At 43.7% G+C, this 25,478-nt stretch overlaps 1 protein-coding gene across 7 annotated transcripts in view; it reads left to right on the top strand.

Annotated features, from left to right (window-relative positions):
* Nucleotides 1-25,478, top strand: part of TIAM1 (TIAM Rac1 associated GEF 1) — a 378,364-nt gene that overhangs the window by 250,286 nt on the left and 102,600 nt on the right. For 6 of the 7 annotated variants that reach the window (XM_077878962.1, XM_077878965.1, XM_077878964.1 and 3 more), the window contains 2 exons: nt 12,457-12,904; nt 18,262-18,434. In XM_077878962.1, the coding sequence (XP_077735088.1) occupies nt 12,457-12,904; nt 18,262-18,434 (621 nt within the window). Of the gene's footprint in view, nt 1-8,865; nt 8,902-12,456; nt 12,905-18,261; nt 18,435-25,478 lie in introns of those variants that run through there. The other variant, XM_077878968.1, reaches the window with a different exon arrangement.

Raw genomic sequence — 25,478 nt, 5'->3', positions numbered from 1 at the left:
TTAAGAGACAGTGGGTGTGGAAGCTTCCTTGAAAAGAATTCTTTTTTTGTGCTTTTTTTGTTATTATTTGATGGTGGTGGTGTTGGTTATAGTTTCTGACCCAGGGGATCTCTTCAGCGAGCTTGGATTGGAGATGTTCAAGTTCTCTCATCTGCCCTGGTGACGTCGTTGAATCTGTAACAGTCTGTCAGCAGTTTTCCTCCTCAGGAAAAAGACTTTCTGGCAGACCTTTGGCCCCAGAGCGTGGCCTCTGAGCCTGGGATGAAATATGTTTTGTCGGAAATAATGTGAATAACTTCATTTGATTTAAAAATGATCAAAAAAAGAGTTTTTGATCTTTTGCCCTGGTTTTGTATTTGTTCAGTAGTTGGACATGTTATTGTAATACTAGAGTTCCCATTTAGGTTTTAAAAAGTGACACACAGGGGCACCTGGATGGCTTAGTGGTTGAGTGTCTGCCTTCAGCTCAGGGTGTGATCCCAGGGTCCTGGGACTGAGTCCCACATCGGGCTCCCCACAGGGAGCCTGCTTCTCCCTCTGCCTGTGTCTCTGCCTCTCTCTCTGTGTCTCTCATGAATAAATAAATAAAATCTTTAAAAAAAATTTTTGAAAAGTGACACCTATTGCATGTCTGCCACACAGTGAGTGCTGTGGAATTATTTGTTTATTCAATATGTTTGAGTGTGTGTGTATGTGTGTGTGTGTGTAAAATGTGTAAAAACGTGTCTTGCAAGTCACTTTGGTATTCATTTGTTGGGTGGGTTTACCCACAGCACTTAAAGCAGAGTTTACTTGTATAGATTCCTGCAGAAATACAGAGGAGAGGGGATACCTGGGTGGCTCAGCGGTTTAGAGCCTGCCTTTGGCCCAGGGCATGATCCTGGAGTCCCGGGATCGAGTCCCACATTGGGCTCCCTGCATGGAGCCTGCTTCTCCCTCTGCCTGTGTCTCTGCTTCTCTCTCTCTCTCTCTCTGTCTCTGTGTGTGTGTGTGTCTCGTGAATAAATGAATAAAATCTTTAAAAAAAAGAAAAGGAAAGAAATACGGAGGAGACTACCCCTTGATTTAATGGATGTATTACTGGTCTTTTGGACTGAACTTGACTGTCTCGATATTCCAGTGGTTTACCAGATAGAGTTGGGGCAGCCTGGTATCATGTAAAGAAGTTCTGAAATCCAACAGAGCCGAGCTTGTCAGTTTGAGTCCTGTTTTCTGATGGTTATATAACCTGGATGGATCTCGGGGCCTCTTTGCTCAGGCTAATGTGAGTTCCACAGGGGAGTGAATTTGAAACTCTGACTTGCACAAGGTAGAAAGTCAGTCAGTAATGGTTATTAGCTGTGATGGGAATAGTTTGGCTTAATATTTCAGAGCTCAGCCCTCCCATGGCTCGGACTTCCAGTGGGTGAGGCGCAAAGAGAAAACCGCCAACTGATGGAGTGTCTTTTATCCAGGTTCTGTGTTTCAAAGGGAAGCTCTGGCTTGGGGCCATTGTGCATGACTTGTGAGGAGAGCTCCATTCATCCACTTAGGAGATGAAAGACTGGGAGCAGCCATATGGAGAATGTCTCAAGGAGCCACAGCCTTGACAGCGAGGGGTCCCTGCTCAGCGCCCCTTGTGGAGATGTGACACTGTGGATTGGTTTGTGTGTTTGTGCAATTTCTGACCCCTTCAGTGTTTCCAGAAATCCTTCATACCACAGCATGGGGAGTGGAAATGATGTAAGCCAGAGCTCTTTGTCCAGCCCCTTTGCTTTGCATGCGTATCTAAAGACATTAGGTGACAAGGTGTCACAACTGGATTGAAATCCAGATCCCCTGACTCACTGGCCAGGGTCATTCTTCAGAAGCCCACCTCCTATGCCGTACTACCTCCTCATTCTCAAACAGATTCCAACTCACGTGTCCTCAGATTGTAAGATCCAAGTCCTCAGTTCTGGTACAGAAGCAAAAAAGGGTGATTGGCTGAAAAGAACATAGGAATGTCCACTACCGTAGCCTTGACACAGTGGTTCCTGAGAGAGGTGTCCATAGTAGCTTTAGAAGAAAGCCCTTCTTTCATGTTTGGAAAAGCGAGTCATAGAGTCCATGATTTCAGCAACGAGGGGAGGGGGGGTGCAGCATTGTCAGAAGAGGATCTTGAGTTCCTAGAAAAGTTGCATTGGTTTTAAAATTTTGTTTTGCTTTATGCTTAGCTTAAATGGCTCAGGGATAGCTATGTTCCCTGAGCTGAAAACTGCCATCAGCATCCAAGAGATTCTTAACCTTTGGTCACAGACTCCTTTGAGAATTGGAAGAAAAATTTGGCCCTTTTTCTCAGATAAACACATGGACCACCCTTCTGCATTCAATTTCAGGGGCTCCATGCGTTCCCCAAAGTCCATCTAGAAGCTTCTGGTTAATAACCTCAGGTTAATTCTTCACGAAACAACATATCTTCATATAAAATTTATTTATTTATTTATTAAATCCCTCTTTTCCTTCCCTTCTCTTTGGACTGTTTGATGCCTCTTTTTTGCTTCCTCCCTTGATCTTCCTTTTTCTGGCGTGTAAGTCAAGCAATGAGATAGTTGTTTTGAAAGCAAGCCCATCCATTTTCAGCAGGCGTATCCACCTCTTTGCCAAGATCTTCTTTTGGGGAGTAGGAGGATGACTAGGTAGTTGAGGGGTGGCTCTCTTGGCCTGGTTGCAAACCCCTCTATGCTCGTAAAAAGTATGGTAGATTCCAAAGGGCTTCTGTTTATGTGGGTTATATCTATAAATATTTATCACACTAGAAATTGAAACAGGAAAGCAAAGAAAAAAAAACTTGTTGATTCATTTTAAAATAGTACCAATAAACCCATTACAATATTCACACAAGTAACTTTTTATTTACTTTTTAAAAAAAATTTCCTGGCAGCTTGGGTGGCTCAGTCAGTTAGGCATCTGCCTTTGGCTCAGGTCATGATCCCGGGGTCCTGGGATCAAGTCCTACATCATGGGATGGGCGGGGGCAGGGGGGTCCTTGCTCAGTGGGGAGCCTGTTTCTCCCTCTCCCTCTGCCTGCTGGTCCCCCTGCTTGTGTTCTCTTTCTCTCTCTCTTTCTGTCAAATCAATAAATGAAATATTTTATAAAATAAATTTTTGTATTTTCTAAAATTAAAAAAAATTTAAAAATAAAAAAATTAGAAGACAGGTGTTATTTTATATTTTGCAAATCTCTACAATTTCTGGCAATCAGAAAAACCTGGAGTCTCCTAGTGGCTTCTGCATTCACTCCCTTGTGATATACTATTTGGGTTGGACTATAGGGGGAAATGTGGCCTTGCTCCAGTAGTTGGAAGAGGGAGGGTCTGAGGGGCCTCCTGAAATTGGTCCACACTTTGAGAGCTGCCCATTTATGCTAATATAGGCTGGAGAAGTTTAGGTCCTCAAAATTCACATTTTTAGTTTAGTGCTTGAAGAGGGGACTGTCTGTGTCTCCTGATGAGAGTGCTGGTTTCCTAGCATCACTGAAAGAGGAAGCAGGGCTGGAATTGGGAACTTAGAATCTGCTATGAGGCCTGCTGGGAAGGCCTCAGAGGGCCTCCATGGAACCCCAGGTAGGAAAGAGCCAACAGGCTTTTCATCATCATATGGGTCCAGTTTGCTTTAGACGATTGCTGACAAATATGGGCCATGGGATAGGGCATCTTTTCTTACTTTATCTACTTTTGAAAAGAGTTAAAGAAAAAGATTTAAATTAACTCTGGTTACATCCATAAATGACACAAGAAAACTGGATTGCTTGAAGATTGCAAAGTTCAGCCTGACATCTAGAACCGATTAGTCAGCTCAACCATAGTGGAGCGTGAGCTGAACCTGGAAACGACTAAACCCTTAAATGAAATTAAAATGTAATCCGTGAGAAACTGTTCTTGTTTTGAGATTACAGTGGAAAATGAACAGCAGTACATTCATGCAAAGGTGGGCTTATATCTATTTACTTTTTTAAGGATCATTTTAAAAATATTTTATTTATTTATTCATGAGAGACACACAGAGAGAGGCAGAAACATGGAGAAGCAGGTTCCCTGGGTGAGCCCAATGCAGAACTCGATCCCAGGACCCCAGGATCACAACCTGAGCCAAAGACAGATGTTCAATCATTGAGCCACCCAGGTGCCCCTGAAAAGATTTATTCATTTGAGAGAGAAACAGAGCATGCACAAGCAGGGGGAGGAACAAAAGGAGAGGGAGAAACAGACTCCCCATTGAGCAGGGAACCCCCACATGGGGCTCCATCCCAGGACGGTGAGATCATGACTTGAGCCCAAGGCAGACTGTTAACCAACTGAGCCACCCAGGTACCCCACAAAGGTGGGTTTATTTTTCTGAAGGGCCTACTCCATGTCAGACACTGTTCTTGGCGCTTTGGGATATGTCAACAAGAAAAGATCCCTGAGCTCACGGAGCTAGTTTGGGGTGAAATGGGGGTGTGTAAGCAGAAAACAGCATAGCAAGCACTTGACATGCAATGGAAAAAAGAGCAGGGCAAAGAAAATAAGGTAATGGGAGATGTGGGAGGCGATTGGAGATGGGGTGATCAGGCTTGGCCCCCTTGAGAGGGCAGACTTGGGAGTCAACCGTTGATCTGTAAGGTGGGAGCATGCCTTGTGTACTTGAGGCAAAGCAAAGAGGGCAGTGGGTCTCGAGCAGAATTGGGGCAGAGAGAATGAGATGCTGCAGAGCAGTTGGCCTGGCCATTGGAGAAGGGAAAGAAAAGTCTTCTAGCTACAGAAAGGAGAGACGTGAGCTGAGCCTCGAAGGGTATGTCCTCCTGGAAGTAAGAATAGTTGGGAGCAGGTTCTCCCATTTCACTGCTGACTGGTGGGTACGTCCAGTGTGAAGATGGGACACCCACCGGGGGCTTGGAGAGGCAGGCTGAGCAGCTTCCACACGGCTCCTGGGAGGTTTACCTAGCAGCGACATACAGGGTACATTGAGGATGGTAGAAGAAAGAGTGCTCGGTGCTGAACCACGGCATGGCTCGAAGAAAGGACAAGAGCCCGCGGGAGAGTGATACATCATGGGCAGTGAGGGGGATGGATGACTATACAGTGTGAGGCACCTACGTGGAAAAACAGATGCAAAGAGAGAGGATGATTCATTGACTTAGCTCTAAGGCAGTCAGTCCCCAGCCTGGAATCACCTGAAGCAGCATTGCAAACTTTTACCAACTTACTTCTGGCCCCCTTTTTAGCAACAGTAAGAACTCTAGGTCCCCTGGTTATGATTGAGAGAAATTTTGAGTCACTCCCATTGGGGATCATTAGAAAAGCAGGGGAGATGTGTGGGAAACATAAAAAGGCATGAAGAGTGTGTCTTGGGAAAGGAAGAAGGGGGAAATAGCCAGATTTTAGGGGGCTGATCGTGGGAGGCCCGCTGGGTCAAATATACCAACTTCAGAATTTGAAATGCTGAACGGTGCTGGACCTTTGGGTAGAGAGAGAGGAAGAAAAAAACGTTACAATGATGGAAAAGTAACACTGCAGTATTTCTAGCAAATCAGGAATGACAGGGGCACCTGGGTGGCTCAGTGGTTGAGCATCTGTCTTTGGCTCAGGGCGTGATCCTGGGGTCCTGGGATGGAGTCCTGCATCAGGCTCCCCGCAGGGAGCCTGCTTCTCCCTCTTTGTATGTCTTTTCCTCTCTTTCTGTGTCTCTCATGAGTAAATAAAATCTTCAAAACAAATCAGGAGTGGCAATTATCAGTAACAGTGCCCAGTAATTATTCATTGACAGTGTAGGAAACATCACCATTTCCTTAAGTGATGAGGCTGTCTTGTGAATGTGAAAATAGGGACTTCATTGGCTCACACCAGCCTTGGTTGCCTGTTCTCCCATTTCCTCGGCAGCAACCTTCCATGTTAGTGCAGGACATAGTGAGTGAGGTCACACTGCCTTCTCTCCTTGGGCCGAGATGAAAGAAAGGCTGAAGGTGGAAATGACAGTCATCTTAGTTAACACTTTTGAACAGACACTATGTGCTGGGTACAGTTCCAGAAACCTTTGTTGGGTTAACTCAATTTCACAGCATCTTACAGAGTCTTAAAAGAGCAGATAACTATTGTAATCCCCATTTTCCAGGTGGGGAAACTGAGGCACCGATTGGTTCAGAGTAATTCCCCTAGGATTGGTACTGATGGTACTGAGATTACTAAGGGAGCATGTACTAAGACTATACCTACTATACCAAGGAGAGAACACTGGGAACCACAGACAGTATTCATGGGTGTGCATGTGTACGGGAGGGGGTACTTGCATTTTGGGGATAAGAAGCAGATGATAACTCAGGGGAGGAGTATTTTAGAATTTAACAAGGCAAAATTATTCTAATTCATAGCTTCTGCAGGCGGAAATTTCCTCAACCTGCTCAAAGTCTGTGAACTCTCTTTTTAGCTTCCCTATATAGCTATATGAAAGCAAATCTGGATTCATCAAGGAAATTAAAGTAACCAGTGAAATAGTTTCTTTTTTTTTTTTTAAAGATTTGATTTATTTATTCATGAGACACAGAGAGAGAGAGAGAGAGAGAGAGAGAGAGAGGCAGAGACACAGGCAGAGGGAGAAGCAGGCTCCATGCAAGGAGCCTGATGTAGGACTCGATCCCGGGTCCCCAGGATCAGGCCTTGGGCTGAAGGTGGCGCTAAACTGCTGAGCCACCTGGGCTGCTCCGAGAAATAATTTCTAATCACATTTGACTTAAAAGTGACCAATTGATCTTACTGTCCTTGGATTGTCCCAGGGCTCTTGAACTTTGTGGCTAATTACCTTTTCAAAACTTGTGTTCCTCTGTCATGGACACAGAAAACCTGTCCCTCAAAAGTATTTCTAAGTTGGCCCATGAAACCACTGGAGCTTTGCCACAATGTATCATTAGCCCACATTCCTGCTGAGTGACCCTTCAGTTTGCCAAGGCAGTGAAAATGGGCTTGAAATTTGCCCTCACCGGGCACCCCAGGTGGCTCAGTGGTTTAGCACTGCCTTCAGCCCAGGGGGTGATCCTGGAGTTCCAGGATCGAGTCCCATGTAGGGCTCCCTGCATGGAGCCTGCTTCTCCCTCTGTGTCTCTGCCTCTCTCTCTCTCTCTCTCTCTCTCTGAATAAATAAAATCTTTAAAAAAAAAAAATTTACCCTCACCTCCTCCATTTACCAGAGCTTATTTAAACGTTTGTGGTCCAGCTCTAGGACTACGATCACTCTGGCCTAGCAGCTGTGGCACGCTCTGGGCGATACAGCTGGCCACTTGTGCATCCGGTAGGAAAGTGCATGCGTTCCTGCTGGGAAACTGCCAATGCCATGGGAACTGGCGAGTGCTCTCAAAATCTGGCTTGGGAGGATTTGTCCAGGGAGAGTAGGATTTAAGAGCCTCTATACCCCCTGAATGTTGTGTATAATCGGAAACCTCTTCAGTGGAGTGTTTCTAACACGGGGAGAGTTGATTTTGAGTAATTTCCAGGAAATCTTGAACTGGATTGTGCTTCGTGTTGGGAGTTACCTCTCTGGGTAGCTAGAGTCTTACCATTTCCCTGAGTTCCTTTGACTTTTGAATTAGAACTCAGTATTTGATCAGGACTTCTGGGTGGCTCAGCGGTTGAGCATCTGCCTTGGGCTCAGGGAGTGATCCTGGAGACCTGGGATCGAGTCCCACATCGGGCTCCCTATGTAGAGCCTGCTTCTCTCTCTGCCTGTGTCTCTGCCTCTGTGTGTGTGTGTGTGTGTGTCTCTCATGAATAAATAAATCAAATCTTTAAAAAAAAAAAGAATCAGTATTTGATCAAATACTAGGACCTATCAGATGCTAAGATGTTCCTGCAGTAGGAACATACCTTGCATTTGCTACAGACACTGCTGAGGTTCCCATGGGACTCTCCTAGGGTTGGTCTTCTGGATTTCCTGCTGCTGGGAAGAGTGGGGGACATTTCAGGGGCTTCTGAGTATGGGGAAAATCTGGTTTCTCAGGTGTGAAGTGTCCTTGAGACCGAGGTGGGTAGGAGGAGGAACTCTTTGAAAGATGACCACTGGGAATGTTTGGATGCGAATGGTCCTGACTTTCTTCGGAGCTGCTGGAAGGTGCATGGCAGTGATAGGCATCCGGCATTTGAGAGTGACAGGGCATTTGGGATGCAGCCTTACAGGGATGCCTGGTGTTTTTCAAAGTGTGAACCCAAGAGCACAGGGTGATGTATGAAAATCTTGAATCACTATATTATACTCTTGAAACTAATACAACACTCTGTGTTAACTAACTGGAATAAAAATAAAAACAAAGTGTGAACCCAGAGCCTCGTGTCAGAGTGTCTTGCTTTGGTTTGTACTAGAGATGCTGTGACCTTGTACGTTTCTATTTCTTGTGTGGCCCTTAGGCATTTGGGTCACAGTTCTACGGATGATTCTTTCCAGAAACACAAAGTTGGGGATTACTGGTGCATGGCCTCTCATTGACCATTCAGGTGTTGAATAGTGCCTCTGCTTAGGTAGTCCTCATTGCCCATGATGCTAGAGCTTGGGCCTCTGAGTATTTGGGACATCCCAAGCTTCATGACCAAATTGGGGCTGAGGCTGGGCAACTATCATATTTCCCAACAGGCTGGGTCACATATAAGTGGGAGATGTGTACCACTGAGCCTGCTTAGTCACTTGTGGAGACAAGGTGGAGTCAGCTTGGATAATAGATCCAGAGCATTCCCCAGAAGTTACATGGGTTGCGTGCTCTAAAGGTATGCAAGCTCAGCTAGGGCCAGCAGGCCTCTTATCTGGAGTAGTCACTTCTTTACTTAGGCTAGTGGCCATCCCAGAGTTGAGCACACAGAGCCTGGGCCACTGCAAGATTACAGCATCCGTTGGCATGAGCAGATGTTCAGGTCTGGCAGAGAGGTGAGTGTCTACCAAGGTCTTAACTCTTAGTTTCTGTAGAGGCCTCAGGGTATTCTGTAAAGGGGTAAATGGTTTGTGGGAAAGTCGTAGACTGTTCAGACACATGCTCTTGAGGGTTTGGCCTGTCTGGTCTCTGCCAGCCTCCCTCCTCCTCTTTCATCTCCTCCTTCCTCTTATCCCCACTTTGAGATCTGAGCTCTTTGCCTGGCAAGTCAAGGCAAATAGATAGTCACCTAGGTTTTGCTGGGAAACCCTGGAAAGGGTATTGTTGACAAAAGAGTTGACTATTTAGACAGAACCTGGTCAGGTGCTACTTGCAGTGGGGCTGCCATAAAATAGTGGAAAAGGTGGTTGGAAGTGTGGGTTCCAACTTCCAGTCTGCCACCAGCCAGCTTGTGAGTTTCCAAGCCCAACCGTCCTCATCCATTAATCAAGGGGAATGCTTTTCAATGTTCCTTCCTATTCTAGGGCTCTGGGAATTAAAAGATGCCTTGAGTCCATTCTCTCCCTTGTTCTGAGGTCTTTCTCTTATGGACCAGGGAGGTTATCAGCATAGCTTCTCTCTCTCTCTCTTACAGAGAACTTCTCACCTCTTTGCATTTTAGAGGGGAGTTTGTAATGGATTCCTTCATTTCTTCCAGAGAAAGACTGAGACACATGAAAATATGAATCCAGATGTTTAGGAAATTCACCAGCTCTTCATCTCCCACTACTCATGGTTGTCTTCAATAATCAGTAATGGCAAATTTCCTTATTGTCTTATTGACATGGTCAGTGTCCCTGTCGGGAGAAGTGGGAGTTCTTAACCTTGTTTTTCCTTTTATATAGAGCATGTTTATCCACTGGATCTGGGCCCTGCATGACCCAGGTGGGTTGGTAGCTAGCACAGTGATGGGACCAGTAGTTACAGGGCATGTGCCCCTGAGCTGTGCCCACAGTTTGTTTGTTTGATTCTTTCTTTCTTTCTTTCTTTCTTTCTTTCTTTCTTTCTTTCTTTCTTCTTTCTTTCTTTCTCTTTCTTTCTTTCTTTCTTTCTTTCTTTCTTTCTTTCTTTCTTTCTTTCAAGATTTTTATTTATTTATTTAAGAGAGAGACAGGTGTGAGAAGGGGAGAGAGAGAGAGAAGCAAATTCCCTGCTGAGCAGGGAGCCCAATGTGGGGCTCGATCCCAGGACCCCAAGATCATGACCTGAGCCAAAGGCAAATGCTTGGGCAACTGAAGCCACCCAGGCATTCTGTGCCCAGTTTCTTTATCCCCCCTAAGACTCCCGAAATCCCAGAGCTCTGAATTCCATTGGAAATACAGTTAGTCCTCAGAAGCTATCTTAACTACTTCCTGCTGCCTGCCTGCCTTCCTTTCTTTCTTCCTTCCTTCTTTTCTTTTTTCTTTTCTTTTCTTTTCTTTCTTTTCTTTTTTCTTTCTTTCTTTTCTTTCTTTCTTTCCTTCAGAACAATTTTAGATAGCAAAGAGGACTCCCAGTTAACCTGGAACACCTGGCTGAGGTGGTATTCTCCAGATCTCTCCACTGTAAAATTACTTATTTTCCTCCCTTTGCATACTGTTCTCTTTGTTGTTGGGGTTTTTTTTTGAAAGTGCACAATTAATGATTTAATATATGTATACATTGTGAAATGATTGCCACAATCAAGTTAATTAACACATCCATCACTTCACATAATTGCCTTTTTTGTGTGTGTGGTGAAAACACTTAAGATCTCTACTCCCTTAGCAAATTTCAAGTAGACAAATGCAGTATTAACGATATGCACCACACTGTACGTTAGATTCCTAGAACTTATTAATTTTATAACTGAAAGTTATAAAAGACCAACATCACCCCATTTTCCCCCCACCTCCATCCCCAGCAGCCACTGTTTCACTCTCTGTTCTTTTTTTTTTTTTTAAGATTTTATTTATTTATTCATGAGAGACGCAGAGAGAGAGGCAGAGACATACGCAGAGGGAGAAGCAGGGAGCCCAATGTAGGACTCAATCCCTGGACCCCAGGATCATGACCTGAGCTGAATGTGACGCTCAGCCACTGAGCCACCCAGGCATCCCTCCACTCTCTGTTCTATGAATTCAATTTTTGGATTCGACTTATACGTGAATCGTACAGCATGTATCTTTCTGTGTCTCCTCTTGCTTGTCACACCTGTGCGTGCCCATCTTTTAGTTTTTCACTTAGTATCTCTTCATGACAAAGGGGAAGTTTGAAGTTCTCCCTTAGAATTGACCAAGCGAGATGCTTAGAGATCCAGGCCCGGCACCTGTCCTGGCTCGTGCAGGACTGTGTTAGTTTGTGGCTTGGTTCATTCTGCCCCATTGCCTCTCAGCAAATACCTGAGCCAAAAGCATTCATTTTTATGCCAACTCAGAATAGTCTGTTATCCGTAATTGGGTGCTTGTGAGACCGAAATCTCAAAAAGTGGTTGAATTCTCAAACCATGTCTCACTTTGCCATCTCTTCTATGTCACACCCGTGTTCCTGTTCTCTTCCTTTGAGAAAAACCAGCCTCATTTCTTATCCATAAGACCGTTGAACCCGTCCTGTCCAATATTGCTGTCATTATCCTTCCTTGATTACTAGCATTATTTAATTACTGTTTATGGATATGCCTGTAGCACTTTGGAGCAATTAAGGTTCTGATTTAAGAACAGACCTGTCTGTGTCCCGGAAATGTTCAGCTTGAGAGCAGGGACAGTGCTTTGGAACTTCCAAATGTTTTTAAACTGGGAATTGATACTTCTGCATGTTGGCAGTTGCCCTAAGCTGTCACTTGGCCCTGGGGCAGTGAGTAGCTTGCTTTGGGCTCCTAGCATCCCGGCTTTGAAAGGGCAAGGTAATTGGAGAGCCTGCCTTGGAGCTGTGGGCCCCACAGACTTATTTAGCTCAATGCAGAGTGAGAGGCTGCTTGTTTTCGAGAAGTGAAGCTGATTACAGCATGAGGACTCTTGCCTATTCGTGGGACATGGGTCCTTGCCGGGTGAGTGGGTGAGGCGCTGCGCTAGTTATCTTTATAGGCCCTACATTATAAAACAGACTCCTCACCAGGCCCTTTATTTAAAAAAAAAAAAAAAAAAAAAAGAGGGGTGTGGATATTAGCTGCAAAGACCTTATTATACATTGTAACCCCCTACCTCTGCAACAGCTAATCAGCCTGCAGAATTTTCCTGGAGTTTTGGGCGGGCTGATGAGGGTAAGGGTACTGAGCTCTCTCAGCACAGCGGTGGGAGCACCTCAATAGCTGAATCGCCAATTAGTTAATTAGCTAAGTCAGATAAATGATGAGTTCTTGGAAGAAGCGTTCCTTGTTCTTTAACACGTATTTCTCGAACGTTCCGGATTGTTCGCGTTCAGGCCAGGTCGGCTTAATGGTTTTCCTGAGCTGCTCTGCGTGCGAGTCGGGTCTGTGTGGGTCCGGGGCTTGAGGAGTAACCGGTCCAGGACAGGCTGGGAGCAGTGGTGCCCAGTGGGTCCCCGGCAGCTCCGCAGCCCCTGGCTGGCTTCTCTGCGTGATGCACGTCTTCTTTTTCTCCCTCTCTGCTCCCAAGGATGTTAATGCCGGTGAGGGCAGTGAGTTTGCGGACAGCGGGATCGAAGGGGCCACCACCGACACGGACCTCCTGTCCCGGCGATCCAATGCCACCAACTCCAGCTACTCGCCCCCCACCGGCCGCGCCTTCGTGGGCAGCGACAGCGGCAGCAGCTCCACCGGGGATGCGGCCCGCCAGGGGGTGTACGAGAATTTTCGCCGGGAGCTGGAGCTGAGCACCACCAACAGCGAGAGCCTGGAGGAGGCCGGCTCGGCGCACAGCGACGAGCAGAGCAGCGGCACCCTGAGCTCGCCGGGCCAGTCGGACATCCTGCTCACCGCCGCGCAGGGCACCGTGCGCAAGGCCGGGGCGCTGGCCGTCAAGAACTTCCTCGTGCACAAGAAGAACAAGAAGGTGGAGTCGGCCACCCGGCGGAAGTGGAAGCACTACTGGGTGTCCTTGAAAGGTAGGCCACCGGGGCACCTGGGTGGCCCAGCGATCGAGCGTCTGCCTTCGGCTCAGGGTGTGACCTCGGGGTCCGGGGATCGAGTCCCTCATCAAGCTCCCTACAGGGAGCCTGCTTCTCCCTCTGCCTATGTCTCTGCCTCTCTCTGTGTCTCTCATGAAATAAATAGAATTTTTAATAAAAAAAAGGTAGGCGACCCAGGGCCCTGCCCCTGGTGCCTGATGCACCTTGCGCACCCTTGCGCACCTGTGCACACCATGTGTTTTAGTGACATGGAGCTTGTATTTTATACCAGTTATAACAAACTGTTTTTATTGAGATAAGAACGCTTAGCCTGAGATCTACCTGCCCTCTTAAAGTAAAGTTTTCGGTGTGCGGCACCGTATGGTTGACTGTAGGGCCCATCTCCAGAATGTAATGGTCTCTTTTAACCAAAACGTTCTGCTCCTTGGTTTTTCAGTGACTCCTCACTTCCCCCTCCCCGCCAGCCCTGTTTTGTTTTCTTTACTCTTTCACAGCTAAGTGAAGAGGAGCATCACACATCGAGTTTTCTTGTATATACAGCTGCTTCTGGTGACAGTTTTGAGGGACATGTTCCAAAAGAAAAAAAAATTTAATCACTCAAGTTAGTGAAGTACCTCCTAAAATGACTGTTTGGAGGCACATTCATTTGATTTGGATGAAATTATCATATTTTTAAGGTTAAAAAATGATAGAGTGTCACGGATTTTGTAGGGTTCGACCTAATGCTTGTTAGAATGTCTGAGCCATCATAAGTCTGTGAAAAAGCCACTGTTTGTTTTATTTATTTATTTATTTATTTATTTATTTATTTATTTATTTATTTTTGATTTTTTAAAGATTTTATTTATTCATAAGAGACAGAGAGAGAGAGAGAGGCAGAGACACAGGCAGAGGGAGAAGCAGGCTCCATGCAGGGAGCCCAATGCAGGACTCGATCCCGGGACCCCAGGATCACGCCCTGGGCTGAAGGCGGCGCTAAACTGCTGAGCCACCCGGGCTGCCCAAAGTCACTGTTTTATAATCGCACTTTGAATATATGAGTGTGTGTGTGCGTGTGTAGATACATACACATGTGGGGAAATCACTGCCTTTTCATTAGGAAGCATAATACATTTATATGTTGCTATTCATTGTCATTTTACACTTTTAGAATATGTGTATATACTCTCGTGCATGTCTGCATAGGTCTCAGTAGTGTGAAAGTCGCAACACACCTGTGAGCTCTGACTTGAAAAGAATACTTGAAGCCCACTTGGACCTTCTGTCACAAGCTGAATTTGAAACAGGGATTAGGATAAGGCAGGACAGGCTTGATAGGTTAACAAGCATGAAAGACAAGCACAGGAGGGAGTCTGGGCTTGGGCCTACCAGGTGTGATGCACACTCTAGACCGTTCGATACTCAATCTCATTAACTGAGGTTGGTGTGAGACCATCCAACCCTAGAGGCACAGAATACCCTAGAGTCTGCACAGTGATGCGCACTCAGGCCAACCCTTGAAGGACAAGTAAGGTGTAGGTTGGTCCCATTACTACTAATGCCAACTGTTGCTTCAGTGCGTCAGTGAGCCAGGCAGGGAGCTTGTTAATTAGACCATATGTTTCCGTGCGTGTCACAGACCCACAATGACAATGCGTTAAGTGAGGTAGAACTGATTTCTCTCCTGCCAACCAGAGGTAGACCATCTGAAGTTGTTGTGGTGACTCCTTCCTAAGAGTCAGCCATGTCCCAGGTTCCTCCTGTTTCGTTGCTCTACCATTCCCAGATCCAGTCCCTCACCACCAGGTCCACATTCCTGCAGAAAAATGTAGTTGTGTTCCTTTGCCCTGTAGTAGGGCCGCTATAACAAAGTACCACAGACTGAGTGGTTTAACAAAAGAAATTAATTTTCTCACAGTTCTGGAGGCTGGAAGAGATCAAGATTTGAGTGGGGTTGGTGTTTTCTGACACCTGTCTCCTTGGCTTATAGATGGCTATCTGCTTCCAGTATCTTCACATGGCCTTCCCCTCTTACCTGTGTCCAAATTCCTCCTCCTCCTCCCTCCCTTTCTTTTTCTTTTTTTTTTTTTTTTAAGATTTTATTTATTTATTCATGAGAGACACAGAGAGAGGCAGAGGCACAGACAGAGAGAGAAGCAGGCTCCCTGCAGGAAGCCCGATGCAGGACTCTATCCCAGGACCCCGGGATCATGACCTGAGCCACCCAGGTGCCCCCAAATTCCCCTTCTTATAAAGATAGCAGTTAGATTGGGTTAGGGCCCATTCCCATGACCTCATTTTACTGTAATTACCTTTTTAGAGATCCTATCTCCAAACACAGCTACATTCTGAGGGTACTGGATTAGGACTTTAACATAGGAATTTGGGGCAATATAATTCAGCCCATGACAGGCCAGGCCCTGATTTTGTGTGTTAAGCAAGCTTCCCAGGTGATTCTTACACATAATTTGAGAACACCAGTGTTAGTGTCATAGACTGGGAATAATTAGGCGGTTTTTCACTTGGGACGTGGAAGAGGGCATTGTCTGGTTCAGCGATTCCCTTAGGGAATAAATGATACGCAAAGCCAGGGTACGGCATTTCGGAGCCCAGCTGAAGAGCCCGTTAGACGAGGGAGCCTTCACTTTCTTGGTGACCCAGATCTGAGTGACCCAATCTGTCAGGATCCAGGCCCAGAACACAGAGCCGTTGAGCCCTTCGTTTCTTAATCCTGACGGGTCCCATTATATGGTGACATGCTTGGGGCTGGTCCTTGCCACTCAAAGGCAGAATGTGCTGCTGTTTCTTTCGTTAGCAACACTTAGATTTCGAGAAATAGAAAGCAGAGCACCTGGGAGCTGGGGGTAGATTTCTCCAAAGATTCTTCTACTTTAGACAGAATAATTAATTTTTTCTAAAAAGATTTCATTTAGCATTCATCTCTGGGGCATTTCTGTTGGCAACCACTGAGCATACAGATGACGTTCAAGTGAAGATGAAGGCAAACGGCTGCTTTCAGGGAGCACATGTGTCCTGGATTTGCTGCTGCATGTTAGTCTTCACACCACAGCAAGTAGAAAATTAGAGTGAAAGCTGAATTTAGCCACCTCCTGTCATGGGTGATTGTAAACCAACATTATAAAACATATAAAAACAGCAGTTTGAGAAGACTGTAAAATATGCAATGTTTGTGCACGCCAGCGTGCGTGGATGTCACCTCTTCATTATCCACAGGCTTCATTCTCTGTTCCTCAACCTATGCTACCGCTGTGCTGCTCCTTTTCTTTTCAGAATCTGCTAATCATTAGTGTCACGTTAGTCCTAAAGATTAGAGCAGGATCTCTCAACAGGGGCACTATTGACATTTTCCAGATAATTCTTTGTTGTGGGGATGCTGCCCTGGCCATGGCAGGATGTTTAGCAGCATCCCTGTCCTCTACCTACTGGATGCCAATGGTACCTCCCACCTGTGCCCCACCCCCCCACCATCTCCCCACTCCACACACTTAGTGACAACCAACAATATATCTGCAACACCACCAGATGTCCCCTCAAGGGCAAAATCACCCTACTTCAAGAACCTCCGATTTGGAGGGAAATAGCATTCCCTGTCCATTTTCTTTCTTTATCTCTGAATCTATGCTAGCTTAAGAAGTGAAAATAGGTACAGATGATTCTGCAGTGTGTTGTATGTATTTCTAAAAAAGCCTGAGATTGTCATCGTAACGGGGATTATGGGAAAAAATAAGGTTGGGGCAGACTCCTTAACAGGCATGTCATTAAATTATATGTATGCAACTTTTTAGCCCAACAGTAAACAGATAGATAGATAGATGGATGGATAATTAAATACTCTGCTAAAAACACTCACATAGTTAACATCTTACTTTTTAACAATAAATATTATAGAAAATGTGGAACTTCCCCTTTAAGAAAAAAAGTGAATATAACTTGAATGGGTAGAAAGAAGAATCGAAACTCCTAAATTATTGAGACAAGGACAATGATGAAGAAATCCTAAAGCTCGGGAGCACCATACGACAGGACTTGTAAGGAAAGCTTTGGGGAAACCATGCCAAGGGAAAAGTTGTGAAATGAGTGGACGTGGCCTACGGGTCTGCTGCATTCAGCTTGAGTTTGGGGATTTGGCATTCAGCAGCTGTTAACCTGCAGATGTGAGATATGACGGGCTGGGGGAAATTGCCTTTGGACTAATGTGGCTTTTCCATCGATCCCCATCATTCTACATTACTAATCACACATAAGCAAATTTGCTTTATGAAAACTTGTATTGTAGCTGAATAGAGTATACACTCAAGGGCTTTGCTCTTCACATAAAGTGTGGCCGATGGTGGTGGTTGAGATGTGGAAAACTGACTGAGTGAAGAATGAAGTATAAAGTTGGGCCAAGGCTTCCCCTGAAATTGGTTTCGATTAGTTGACAGTAAATGTCCAGCCAGTAATTACTATTAAAGGGAGCCTTACTTTTAGATGGTGATGGAGGGTATCTCCTGAAGCCACCTTGCCACAAATCTCTGAGAAGTTTTTACTGTGAGTGTCTCATTAGTTTCACAGTGCAACTGAGTGTGGGCCAGGCTTCCAGCTCTTAATCTAGGCTTTCATATGTGTGCCATGCCATGTCTTCTTTCGGTAGGAACAAGGGTGTGGCTTCTCCAAGGGTGTAGCTAAGAAACCCAGTAAATTGTGTTGCCCAGTTGTACATCATGTGAGCTATCTGGAAGGGATTCTGGTGGTTCCGTATAGGTTGGCGGGTCTCACGTGGTAGCACGTGTGGTTCTGACCTGGGGAGCCGAGTGTCTGACTACCACTGGCCAAAGGAGCCCTAAGACTCTCATATACCTGGAACAAAACTCTCTAAGACAGAAAGTGAGAATCTTAAAGAGTTTGAGGGCATGCATGGAGGGAGTTCTGTGTGGGTTGAGAAACTATGACTTAAGAATCTTTGCCTTTTGGGGCTCCTGGGTGGTCAGTCAGTTAAGCATCTACCTTTGGCTCAGGTCATGATCCTGGGGTCCTGGAATCCAGCCCCATGTCAGGCTCCCTGCTCAGTAGGGAGTCTGCTTCTTCTTCCCCCTCTGTCTCTCCCCTTGCTCATGCTTGCTTACTCTCCCTCTCTCAAATAAATAAATAGAATCTTTAAAAAAAAGAATCTTTGCCTTTCTCCTAGTCCATCTAAGACTTCAGTACAAGCAGGGCCTCATTCTGTTTACTCTCTGGGTTTCCACACACTTTACTTTCCAGCCCTCCCCCTGTGACAAGACACAAGCAATAGCTACTACCACCGACCTCTTGAGCAGCCAGCACTCATGTAGACCCCTGTTTTGTTTTCTCAGGGTGCACGCTCTTTTTCTACGAGAGTGATGGCAGGTCTGGAATAGACCACAACAGCATCCCTAAGCACGCCGTCTGGGTGGAGAACAGTATTGTGCAGTCGGTGCCCGAGCACCCCAAGAAGGACTTCGTCTTCTGTCTCAGCAATTCCCTGGGTGACGCCTTCCTCTTTCAGGTTTGTTGAGCACTTCCTTTCAGGGCATTTCAAACCTCTGAACCAGCTATCTTCCTCTCCAGCCTCTGTACCCCACCCTGTTTCCCTCTTAGTGCTGGGTTTTGTCTTTTCTTCATTACAGAAACAGGAACGATCAATGACAAAATAAACATGTACGTTGAATTCAGAAATGAGAGCCCTCACCCAGAATGTTCCAAGGGAAGCCCAGGGAAGGATGTGAGTGGAATTAGAGAAACTTGCCCCGTTTGCCATGGGTTGAAGGATTTGTCAGTGTAGTCTTGGTACCATTTGTGTAGAGCCTTAAAAAGAGATAATGAATTCCTTAATTTAGAAATTATTTGAGCTGTCAACATCTTTTTACCATAATGTTCTCTTCTAATATTACTCATAGAGTGCAATAATGACATTCAAGAAATGACTAGCTATACCCAAATAATTTCTCTTCCTCATCTAATCAGAAATTTGTACCCAGTGTTCTTGAAGTTTGGGTGTTAATTGTGTTAAAAAATACTAACTGGCTAAGCACTTTAGGCTTAGCGTTTAATTTTGTAGGGAGTTTTTTGCAGTCTACCAGATGCAGTCTACCAGAACTTTTTGACGTGTTAGCTAGGAAGACTTCATCATGGATTTCCATGATGTAGGAATTTTACTCTATGCTTCCTACATGCTTCACACAGTGCTATTGAGAACAAGATTTTGACACAGTTCCTACTCTTAAAATGTGGTGTGGGAGAAAGACACAGGGATAGATCTTTGTAGGTTTGGAAAGCCTGCCTGTTAATATTAAAGGATGAATAAGGATAAATGGGGTGAAGTGGACAATGAGAATATTCCATGCAGAAGACAGAGCTAGATCAAAGGCAAGTGTAATAGGTTATCTCACTAAGTTTCTGGGTTTGGGTCCTAAGTTATTTCCATCTGGGCAATGAAAGTAAGAAAATGATAATCAATTTGTGAACAGGCAAAAAGCATCTGTTGTTTTTCTTTCTTTAAATCAGTGATATAAAACACACATAAAGAAGAACATACAAAACATAAATGTATTACTCAATGAAGTATCACAGAGTAAATACGTAACCACCACATAGGTCAGAAAACAGAAATTTCTAGCACCCTGCAAGCCACTCCCCACTCACTTATATACATGCAGGCTACTAGTTGGGTAGAGTGAATATGTATTTTATCATCCAAGCCAGGACACTTTTGTTTAGCTGGGAATGAATGTCTTCATTTATCCTTCATTTTTGAAGGATAATTTTGCTGGATATAGAATTCTTGATTGACAGTCTTATTGTAGTATTTTGAAAACACTATTGTATTGCCGTCTGGGCTCCATGGATTCTGTTGAGACATCAGCTCTTAATCTTCCATCTTCCATCTACAAGGAGCATCCCTTGTATAGATGAGCTGCTTCTCGGGGTGCCTGGCTGGCTCAGTCTGTAGAGCATGTGACTCTTACTCTCAAGGTTGTGAGTTCAAGCCCATGTTGAGAGTGGAGCCTAGTTAAAATAAAAAAAAAAATGCGTTCGATGAGTTGCTTCTCTGTTGCTACTTTTTTGTCTTTGTATTTAAACAGTTTATGATATGTCTCTAAGTATTGATTTCTTTCAGTTTATTCTACCTGGAATTCCTTGAACTTCTTGGATGTGTGGACATGTGTGTCTAAATCACATTTGGGAAGTTTTCAGCTATCACTTCTTCAAATAGTCCTCCTGTCCATTTCTCTCTTCTTCTTGGACTTCCAATATGTTTATGTTAGTTGCACTTATGGTGCAAGTCTCTGTGTCTCTATTCATCTTAATTCATTCTTTTTTTTGTTCCATTGATAACTTAGTCTGGATAGTTTCAGTTGACCTACTTTAAGTTCACTGATTCTTTTTTTTTTTTTTTTTTTCCTGTTCAAATCTGTTGTCGAGCCCCTCTGGTAAGTTTTTTATTTCAATCATTCTATATTTCAACTCCAGAATTTGTATTCGGTTCTCTGAAAAAAAAATGTTTTTTTAATTTCCCTATTGATATTCTCTATTTGGTGAGTTATCGTTCTTATTATACTTCACTTCTTTAGACATGATTTCCTTTAGTTCTTTGGATATATTAAAAGTAGGTGATTTACTGTCTTCGTCTAGTGAGCTCCCCATCTGGGCTTTCTTAAGGACAGTTTCTGTTGACTGCTTCTTTTTTTGTGTATGTGGGTTGGAAAGCCTGCCTGTTAATATTAAAGGATGAATAAAGATAAATGGGGTGAAGTGACCTTGTTGTTTCTTTGCAGATTTCATACTTACTTGTTGAAAACTACATTTTCAAGGATATAATGTGGTGACTCTTGAAAACAGATCCCTTCACCTCCAGGGTTTGTTGTGGTTGATTGCTGTCATTGTTGCTTATTTGTTAAGTGACTTTCTTGAAATCTATAAAATATTTATTCTTTATCATGTGCGGTTACTGAAGCCTCTGCTCAGTTTAGTAGGCAGCTAACGATTGGAGAGATTTCCTTAAATGCCTGGAAGCAATTATCTTCCAGTCTTTCCCGAGGATCTCTGTATCTTCAGCTCTCGGGCAGCTAGTTAACAACTCTGCCTTACATTCAACTATGTTTTCAGAGCCTCAGTGTCAGTCAGAGGGGTGAGTGGAGGGCCTTCTGAGGGTTTTGTGGATGTAGCACAGTCCTATACATGTATGTGACTTTCTAGATTCTCAAGACTACGAATATCTTATTCCCCAGCTTTTTAAAAAGTTTCTTAGTCTGCTACCTCTTTTGCCCCAATTGTCATCACTACCTCAGGCAGCTATGATATATAACAGTTGTTACTGATTATTTTCCACAAATTCCCCTTGGAGTAAGGACTATCTGCACAAGTGAGTGCTGAGAGATCAAATAGCAGCAAGCTCTGTGAATGGAGGTGTCCTGTCAACTGTCAGGTCACATAATGACAGTTCTCTGACAATAGTGTTTTGTGGGAGCTCATTGCCCCCTTCAGAAAAACTTCTGTTTTTCACATGATTGTGGAGATAGGGAGATGAAGATGAGAATAAGGCAAACGAAAATGTCCTCAAAACTTGCTATTCTTACTGGGATTCAGCTATCAATTTTTCTGGTGGAAGCACCTAAGATTCTGGTAAGACTCAATTAATTGCTGAGCTCTGATGAAAAAGTTGATTTTGACAACTTTTGCTATTGTTACCAATTTTACAGAGAAGCAGTTTTTTGAGGTCGATACTCTCCCATTTCCACTGATGAACCCATCAGGACACTTTACAGACTAGAAAGTTTTGAGAGATATACCAGCTCCATTAACAATTATGCCAGGAGAACAGGTATAAATTGCAACAGATTCAGGCTAACTGGGATGTGTAGCAGCCTTTCCATAGGTACATTTTGGTTGATCCCAATTTGGAGGGATCATGAGCAGTGTTGCTAGGGTACTCTTGAATCTGTACTCATGGTATGTTTGTCCACATTTCTCTGAGTGTATACCTAGGACTGGTATTGTTATATCATGGGATAAGTGTACAGCTTCAATTTTAGTAAACAGTTTCCAAAATGATTGAAATAATTTATGCTCCCATCGGCAGCCTAGGAGAATTCCAGTTGTTCCATATCCTTGTCCACACTTGGTATTGTCAGATCTCTTTTGTTTTTAATGTGTAAGCTATTAATGTGAAAGCTGAGCACATTTTGGGGAGTTTAATGGCCATTTCTTAGTATCATCTTTGTGAAGTACTTATTTCAGGTGCTTATTCCTGCCTACTTTTCTATTGAGTTGTCTCTCGTAATGATTCACGGCCATTCTTTACGTATTTTATCTATCAAATCTTTGTTGATTATTTGCATTGCAAATATCTTTTTTCACTCTGTGGCTAGCTTTTTACTCTGTTAAAAATATCCTTTGTTATACTGACTTTTTAAATTTAATGTATCTCATTTCTCAAGTCTCTCTTAATGGATAGTGCTTTGTGTATCTTAAAAACTCAACGTGTTCTGAGTCATGAAGATGTTCTTCTATATAGTTTATTAGCCATTGTTTTTCTGCATCTGGCATAGCTTCTTATTAATTATTTGGCTTCTTATTAATTATTTGGATGTCTTGTATATGAGGGAATGCCTAACTACGCTAACAGTAACAATAATAATACTATATGATATCAGCAACTATCGTTTACCAAGCCCTTATTGTATGACACCATCTTGAAAGTGTTTTACAATGTGAGTCACATATAATTCTTTAGAAAAAATTTTTAAGTATAGTTGATACAGCATGTTTTATTAGTTTTAGGTGTACAACATAGGGCCTCTGTAAGTGTAGTTACCACCTGTCACCCTACAACATTATTACAGTGTTATTGACTGTATTCCCTATGTTGTACTTTTCATCCCCATGACTTACTTATTTTATAACTGGAAGTTTATACCTCTTAATCCCCTTCACCTATTTTGCCCATCCCCCTACTTTCCTCCCCTCTGGCAACCACTGGTTTGTTCTCAGTATTTATGGGTCTGTTTTTGTTTTTGATTGCTCATTTGTTTTGTTTCTTCAGTTCCACATATAAGTGAAATCATAAGTTTAATTTGTAGGGCAATCAGTGAGTTAGATTGTATATCCATATTTTAACCAATTAATGTGGACTATGTCCCCTATTTGGTGAAGCTCGAGGTTTTATAAAGGCTAAGAATTATACACCAAGTAACACAGTTACTGAGTGTTGGCTGGATTCAAACCAAGTCTCTCTTTCTGTAGAGTCTTATCGTCTAAGTATACTATTTATCCCATTTCTTTTACTATTTACCCTTAGAGGAACATGGGCAGGAATCACTGACCACAGCCAAAAGGCACTAATCACATTCTTAGAATTAAGCCACTCATTGGGAATATTTCAGTATTTTGGCCGTTCTTGCCTCAGTACACAGTTTAGATAATCTGATCAGTTTCAGAATACTCTCCTTTTTACTTCCACACTGCTGATGTGAATTCTTTTTGAAAGGACCTTCCTGGCCATAAAATTGCTGGTACAATCTAAATATCCAATAGGTCAGAATTGAATAAAATTCTTTGTGGCAGCATAGGACCTTATTCATGAAAACCTCTGCATCCTCTTGTTTTGGTGAAATCTGTATGCTACTTACATGGGATAGAGCACAACATGAACCTTTTCAGATAAAATTTCTGCTGTTTGGGATCCATGAGGGCATTTTCTACCTTCTACTTATTGTAATTCACATGACTCTAGAGGGGCTAAGTTTGAAAGAAACCTGTGTGTGTAAGGAGTGAGGTTAATGCAAGGGAGATCAACCCTGAGTATGGAAGTAATTTGTAGGCTATTCCAGCCCTAGGGCTCAAGTCAGTGGCACACTTTACAGAGCCTGTATGCTGCTGATTTGTGCTGTTATTCAGGTTTGCCCATGGTAAGGAGATTCATGTTACCAGCAAAAGCAGAAAAGGGGTTTTGTGTGCAGGATGGGGTTGGGAATGGGAATGAATATTAGAGCAACTCATGTAGAAGAAGTGCTATGCTGTCTGCAAAGGGAGGCAATGCCTCCTGCATCTAAACTATTTTAGAGAGCCCTTCCCTCCAACTAAAAGTCAGAACCAGCACCTACCACCTACAAAGTACAATTTCATATTGGGCCTTCCATTGTCCACTACTGGTTGATGTTACATATGATTCCAAAAAGCTTAGTGTTTTATGGTAAGATGATTCCTGATTGGAAAGAACATCATATGCAATGCTACATCTAAAGAAGTGTAGAAGGGATTCCTGGGTGGCTCAGCTGTTGAGCGTCTGCCTTTGGCTCAGGGCCTGATCCCGGATTCCCGGGATTGAGTCCCACATCGGGCTCCTTGCATGGAGCCTGCTTCTCCTCCCTCTGCCTGTGTCTCTGCCTCTCTCTCTGTCTCTCTCATGAATAAATAAATAAAATCTTTAAAAGAAAAAAAAAAAAAGAAGTGTAGAAAATATCTCTAAGGAGGTCACTGCCTTTCATAGTAAGTTTTCTTATCATTTTGTCACTTGTATGAGGGTATATAGCATGCATATTAAAAAGACACTAGTGGGAAAAGAATAGTATTTACACCATTATGATGAATTAGGGATTAGATGTAATTATCTAAGTCAGATGTCGTATAGTTAGCAAATGCTCATTAAATGTTACAGTTCTCATTTTAATTATAAAGAAAAAGTGACTAGCCCCCTGTACTCCTCTTAAATAAGTATCTTTACAGAAGTTGAGTGTGGTTTCTCTGTGAAGAGGCTAAGGCTTTGAGTTTTATGAGGCTCTTAGGCTCTGGACAGTTATCTTGAAGCACCACATCTGGTTCTTTGTGGACCTGATGAAGGTCATTGGTACACATGCCCTGAACTGGGGCAGCCAGATGAGGGAAAAATCTGGAACTCATCTTTCACAAGGAGGCATCAAGTGAACTTGGAAGAAGAGACTCCAGAGGAGATTTAGTGTCTTGGACTTGAGTAGATTAAAGTCCTATCCTTGCTCTCATGGTGGGCACTATCTCTGCAAAACCCCTGACAGCTGGTCAGCCTTCTCACTGCATAACCACCTCCCTCCCTGGGAAGCTTCCAGCTCCTCAACCATCTGCTTTTGCTGGTTAGCTCCAGGATTTATCAAGTTTTTTGTTGTGTTACATTCTTCCTGGTGACTTTGGTCATATCCCTTTGTTCCCATATGTTTTCTGAGTCTAAAGCAAGTCTTCTTTCTTAAAACCTTTTAAATGCTTGAAAACAGCTCTGATCAGCTTCCTGCCATGTATCCTGTTTAGGCTTCCCTATTTAAGGTTTCTGAGCCATTCTCCCTACAATTCAGTTCTTCTCCTTGATGTTCCTCCTGATAAATAGTTCTGGAACCCAGCACCCTGTCCCCCATGAAGTTAGTCCTGTGCAGCCTGCCTACAGTGTGGTTCCTGCTCTTCTAATTTTTTTTTTTCACAATGCTAGTGTCAATTCCTTAATTTATTAGGAACCACACCAAACTATTGACTCATACTAAGCTTGTGGTTTATCAGACCCACAGCATTAACTCTTACAAGATCTCCT

Source organism: Canis aureus, chromosome 30, assembly GCF_053574225.1.
Source record: "Canis aureus isolate CA01 chromosome 30, VMU_Caureus_v.1.0, whole genome shotgun sequence".
NCBI lineage: Eukaryota > Metazoa > Chordata > Mammalia > Carnivora > Canidae > Canis > Canis aureus.
The sequence above is the reverse complement of the archived record's forward strand: the minus strand, read 5'-3'. Positions and strand labels throughout refer to the sequence as shown.